The 6,000-nt window shown below is 55.9% G+C and overlaps 1 protein-coding gene across 1 annotated transcript in view; it reads left to right on the top strand.

Moving 5' to 3' along the window:
- Positions 1 to 1,182: 1,182 nt before the first annotated feature.
- The window catches only part of Adcy2 (adenylate cyclase 2), a 338,643-nt gene continuing 333,825 nt past the window's right edge, over positions 1,183 to 6,000 (top strand). Inside the window, exon 1 of the mRNA XM_042695213.1 lies at positions 1,183 to 1,371. Within this exon, the coding sequence (XP_042551147.1) occupies positions 1,183 to 1,371 (189 nt within the window). The remainder of the gene's footprint in view (positions 1,372 to 6,000) is intronic.

Here is a 6,000-nt window from a genome sequence, read left to right as displayed (position 1 = left end):
AGCGGCTCCCAGCCTGAGGTTTGGTCTTCCTGGGGAGGCTGAGGCAGGACGGCCCCCGGGAGGGTCAAGGGTGGGCTTTGTTCTGGGGAAGCTCGGGCAGGCTGAGGCCTGTTGTCAGGGTTGGGGTACACACGGAGAACCCCCACCCCTGACGGTGAGGACACCCGGGACGCCTCCCCTCATCCAAGGCCTCCTTTCCCTTCTCCCTGACCAGAGAAGAGGCCCAGGACGAAGGGGAGTCTGCTTCCTCCACACCCCACCCCTGCCCGGACAGGGGGTGGGGAGGTCTCGGCTCTCCCACCGGTCTGGGTCCAGGTGTGTGACCCCGGCCCGGGGATACAAAGGCCCTCGGTGGTGTAAATGTCCCAGCGGGGAAGGCGCAGGGCAGCGTTGGGCAGGAATGGCCCCGGGGGCTGTTGCCTTTGGGAGAAGAGAGGATGGGAGCCTCGGACACCTCAGCAAAGGCACTGGGGTGGAATGGACTTGGGGAGGAGGAGGCGGCGGGACAGGAGGATGTGCTCCTTCGCGGACCTCAGCCTCCAGGAGGCCTCAGCCGGGAGGCGCATGGGGAAAGGCCCAGCGCCAGCCCTGCCCACGCGGGGCTGTCGGGGGCTGGGCTCTGCTCCTGGGACCCTCCGGACAGACACATCCCAAGCGTGGGCTTAAAGTGGGCTGCCAGGCAGGTGGCCCGGGGACTGGAGCGGGGTCGCACCACCCCCAGCCCCGTGCCTCTCTCCGGTCCCGCAGGCTGGGGGAGGGGGGCACCCCGGGCGCCCTGTGATGGTCTGCCAGGGGTGTGGAGGAGGAGGGTGCCCGGGACGAGGACCGCCCCGCCGCCCGCTCAGCCCCGCGGTGCAGTGCGCGCGGCCCGGCCGTCGGGGGGCGGTGGTGGGCGCGGGCCGGCGCCGCCCAGCGCGGAGGCGCGGGGTGGGGAGAGGCGGGCCGAGGGCCCGTCGCGCCCGCCCCCCTCCCGCGCGTGGCGGCGGCGGCGGCGCGGCGGCGGCGGCGGCGGCGCCCGGAGCTGCCCGAGGCCCCCGCCCGGCCCCAGCCCCGCGCGTCCCCGCGCGCAGCCCGGGGCGCCGAGCTCCGCCCGCGCCGAGGCCCCAGCGCGCGGCTCCGGTGCCAGCGGCCGGCCGAGGCGGCGCGGGCGGGGAGGCGGCGGGCGCCCCGCGGGCCGCCCCGATGTGGCGGGAGGCGATGCGGCGGCGGCGCTACCTGCGGGACGGCGGCGAGGGCCGGCGGCGCGCCCGGGACTGGCTGTACGAGTCGTACTACCGCATGAGCCAGCAGCACCCGCTCATCGTCTTCCTGCTGCTCATCGTCATGGGCGCCTGCCTCGCCCTGCTCGCCGTCTTCTTCGCGCTCGGGCTGGTGAGTGTCCTCCCCGCGCCCCGGCGCCCCGCGGCGGGCGGCGCGCGGATCCCGCCCGGGGGCTGCGGCTCCCGGGGTCCCCCGCGCCCGCCGGCCCGGCCGCGGATGGAGGGAGCGGTCAGGGCTGCTGGCCGGAGGGCGGGGGGAAAGTTTCCCTGGAAGGCTTTGCCCGAAATAAAAGTTGGCGGGGTGCTCTCCAGGTGGCTGGGCGTGCGGGCTGCCCGCCCCGCGCCCCGCCCGGGCTCCCCTCCGGCGCGGCCGCGGGCCCCCGAGCCGGCCTTGACTCCAACCCCGCGCCCGCCTCGGGAAGCGGCGGCGGACACGGGCGGGGGGGGGTCCATGGAGTCAGGAGCCGGGACTGCCAGCTTTGCTGTGGCCACCGTGCGTGCCCGGCCCCGCACGCGGAGAGCGGCCGGCTGCGGTGCGGGTCCGCGCTGCTCCCGGCTCCCCGCCCGGGGCGCGGGGCGCGGGGCTGCGCGCGCGGTGTGGTCGGCCTGGCTCCTTCCCGAGAAGCAGCGCGCTGCTCCACGGCTGATGTCAAGTTCACGCGTCCCCCCTTCCTCACGCGGAAATCCCCCACCCGCCGCGGGGACGAGGGAGAGGGGGAGGCTGCAGAGGGCCGTCACTTCCCGCTCCTGCTCTCCGAGTAGGGGGCTCAAACTTTGCTGCCACCCTTGTCCGCGCGTGTGCGGGGCGGGGGGGGGGCTCCCGCGTCGTGGAGAGAGGGGGACCGGTGTGGGCAGCCGCGGATCTGGGGGTGCCTCCCACGGGCTACTTTTGGGGCTGAAAGCCAAGACACAAGGAGCGGGTGAGCAGACCCCGCCGCCTCTGCGGGCGCACAAATGGCCTGGGTACTTGACTTGCTTTGGATCCCCTGGCCCCAGGGCGCTCACAGATTGTGCCCGGGAAGAACGGTGTCCATCAGGGGTTTATAATTTTGTTGTTTAATCATGTCTCCCCCACCCCACTACTCAACGGGTGCTGTTTTTGGATTAAGTTCCCTGAGGGTAAGAAGAGTCAGTCCTATGGGGGGAATGACGTCAGAGATGACACCCGAGTCTGCGTGTCCAGCCAGAGGTCGCCTGTGATCCTGGCGGCGCGGACACCAGGGGAGGGCAGCCCGCACGCCCGCACACGGCAAGACTGCGCGCTCCTACAGCCAGGTCTTCACCTCTCTCTGTGGCTTCCGGCACAGGGAAGGACTTGTAGAAAGATGCTCACGCCAGCGGTAGCCAAAGACATTTTCTCCTCACGCCCACCGTGCAGGAAAGAAAGCACAGCCGAGTTTTCCTTTGGGAAGCTGTTTGTCTAGGGTGTGTCCTGTCATGGTCCCCTTGAACCCGAAATCCACACCGCTACGCTCAGGCTGATTGCTTTCCAAGTGCCAAGGAGAGACAGGTGATGGTCTATTTATAGCCCCGTGAGTGCTGGAGGCCAAGCTCGAAGTTCATGGCGCCTGTGCGCACTACTTTGTTTTCCATGATGCAACAACCTTCATTTGGGAAGGCTCAGTAGTCTAGGTGTTTTTGAAATGGTCAGAGAGAAGGAGACAGACAGACAGACAGAGACAGAGAGAGACAGGGGGATGTAACGCCCCAAACATTCCATCTTCAAATTGGCTTCCTTCTTCAGGTCTGTTTCTTTCCACCGTTCTTTCAGGTTTGTGCTGCTTGGTGCACATGCTGGCAGGAGGGCTTTTTAGAAGTGGGCACAGGCATGTTCACTCTTCCTTGATGGACCCATCATTTCCACACACACCTGTGTTCAGCCAAATCAGTTAAAGCACCTGGTGATCACCCAGGAGATCAGGCAGTGGACAGTCAGAGCCAAGGATCCCGATGGTAGCTGGGTGGTCTATGGAAATCCTTAGCCATGATCGGCCCTGTGGAGATTCTCAAGGAAGGATGACTGATCCACGTCCAAAGGCAGCTCCATGTCAGGACCTCACCTAGAAGAAATGGATGCTGCCTTCTCAAACAGCACCCTTCCATGACCTGGGATGCTCCCCACAATGCAGTTCTGTTTTGGTTTTTATAATATTGTACCCTGAATCTCCACGGCCCCCAAACCTTCTATATCCAGACTGACAAAGATGGGTTGTGGGTAGGCATGCCAGAGACTGAGCAGGACTAGGTGAGAGCTGTGTTGATGTGGGTGAAGACAACTTGGTGTGTCAGACTGAGCAGGGCAGGCGTGGTGGAGTCCACCTTGGGCTTGGAAATGGTGTAGCGGCTTTGAGCTGTGCCAGCTTTCCACCTCGGAGCCGTCTGCCAGAGTAGCAGCGCTCTCATGTAATTCAGGAGAGAAGCAGATCTATTTTTTGCTGCCTGAAGTCTTGGATACTTTCCTTCGTTTCCCTGAATCTGCCTGGTTTTCATTTCCATTAGACTTGCACCAGTTCTTATAGTAGAATAAGTCTGGTAGTTTTCTTCAAACATATCCCTGGTCTCCTAGAACTGCTGGATTACAAAATGATCTTAGCATGATCTGAGCACAGCAAATGTCTTGCTGAATGTAATTGCCTTTTAGTTGATTTTGAACATATATTTAAGAGAAAGAAATGCAAAAGCATTCAAATTCATTTCCCCCCAAATTTATTTCACTGAATTTTAATCCATGGTGAGTCCATTTTCCTACCTTGCTGACTATGAGTTAGAGCGATCATCAGAGTTTGCTTGTTGGTTTTGGTGGAACTTAAATTTGAATTTAGGACCTCTAATTTGTGAGGCAGACAGTTTATCTCTTGAGCTAATCATCCATTTCTTTATTGCTTTAGTCCCTTTGACATGGAGTCTCATGCTAACCTTTTCCAGGCTGGCTTCAGACTGTTATCCTACCTCTACTCTGTCTCTGCTTCCTGAGTAACTGGGATTATTTATGTGTGCCACCATGGCCAGGGTGCTTGTTCGTGGGGATAGAGTCTCTTGCCAAGTTTTTTTTTTTTGCCTAAGCTAGTCTCAAACTATGATCCTCACAATCTTCCTCTCCCAAGTAATGGGACTATACATGTGATGTAATGATCTCTGGCTCCTCAAAATGTTTGTATTATTATATAAAGTAACTTGAATGGAAATAACCTTGTTGTCTTGCATAAGTAATTATTCCCTACTTAAAAATCTAAAAAATAGGTTTAATCTCATAATGAGAATTACTGAATACATGACACAAGGTAAATAGAACACAGGATGACATGCTAGAATTTTCATATTCTGTAAGTCATATGCATGATTCTGTCGCTTATTGTGGACATTTGAATGAAACATTGTCTGAATTGCAGCTTTTCGCCATTGGCCTAACTATTTGCCTGGCACAGGATAGGTGGGCAGAAAGAGCAACCTAATCTTGATGCTGAAACAGGGAACTTAGAACTAAGGAGATAAAACGGTGGCAAATCTCAGCATATCATTTTCTTTGCTAGACCCGGATTGCATTATTGAAAAGAAATTCTGCCATTTATTATGTCCAGAATTAGCCACCTTTTCTCAAAATTTGCCTGTCATTGTTAGAAAGGTTGACATAAATTTAGTTGGTCAAAATACCAGCTGGCTCCAGCCAGATTTGTTTTTGCTAAAATTTATGAGCTGAAATGGCCAATATTTCAATTTGAAGGATAAATGATATTCTTGTAAGGAGTCAGAAACTTCAATATGATAGGGTTGGTTTTTTTCAAAGCATGACCTTATATAAATACACGCACCTGGATTGAAAATATTTCCTACCATCTTTTGCTGAGCTTGATTTAACCATAACCATAACCAAACATACTTTCCATTACAAATAAGTTTTCCAGCACTAGGCTCCCCCCACTCTAAGGTAGAATATATAAGACATTGTCTTTTATCTGTATATTTTCAAAGAATCTTATCCTTCCAAAACAAAGAAACAAACTTCATGCTTGCAATCTTCCAGGGCTTCCAGGCTGTGCAAGAAGCGCAGACCCCTTTCTTAGAGGCTGGAGAGCAGATAGATGTACCTCATATCTCTAAGAAGCAGGAATGTTTGTGCACTCTTTCTCTACTTCCAAAATTATGGGGGTGTAGAGGAAGATCTAGAATGTTCCTAGATACTGGTATTTAAATATACTTTTTTTTTCATGACTTTGGATATCCATACAGGAGCATCCCCCTCTGCAGGTCTTTGTAATTTGCAACTAGTAATTCACTAAGTCATTTTAGTTATAATTTACTTGTGGTGTATACAGACGCCGAGCAAAAATGGTGATGTTTGGCAGGAAAGGTGGCTAATTTAGAGACCTAGCAATGAAGGCTGTGCAGCTTCTTTTGGATCTTGAAATGCATGACTCGGCACATGCCTGGGGGCTTGCCTACCCCACTCTACATTCCAGAAGCATGCAGTGGCTAAGAGCATGTATGATTTTTACCCCTTCACACCTTTGACTTTAGATTGTTTAATTTGCAGCCCTTGCCTCATAGGTGGTACACCTAGTTAGTACATGCAAAGCACTTAGAATGTCGACTGGCCCAGAATAAGCCATTCCCAAGCCTTCTGTTAGGGTGTTCTCGTGGCTCCTAGGGGAGGAGCATGTACCCCACCTTGCAGGTGATCTGCTCTCATCTTACCAATGAGTACAGATGAGAACACAGAGACTCAGAGATGGAGATTCACTTT

Source organism: Dipodomys spectabilis, unplaced genomic scaffold (assembly GCF_019054845.1).
Source record: "Dipodomys spectabilis isolate Male_0828 unplaced genomic scaffold, ASM1905484v1 ptg000179l, whole genome shotgun sequence".
Taxonomy (NCBI): Eukaryota; Metazoa; Chordata; class Mammalia; order Rodentia; family Heteromyidae; genus Dipodomys; species Dipodomys spectabilis.
Note: the sequence above shows the minus strand (reverse complement) of the source record. Positions and strands in the feature narration are given on the sequence as shown.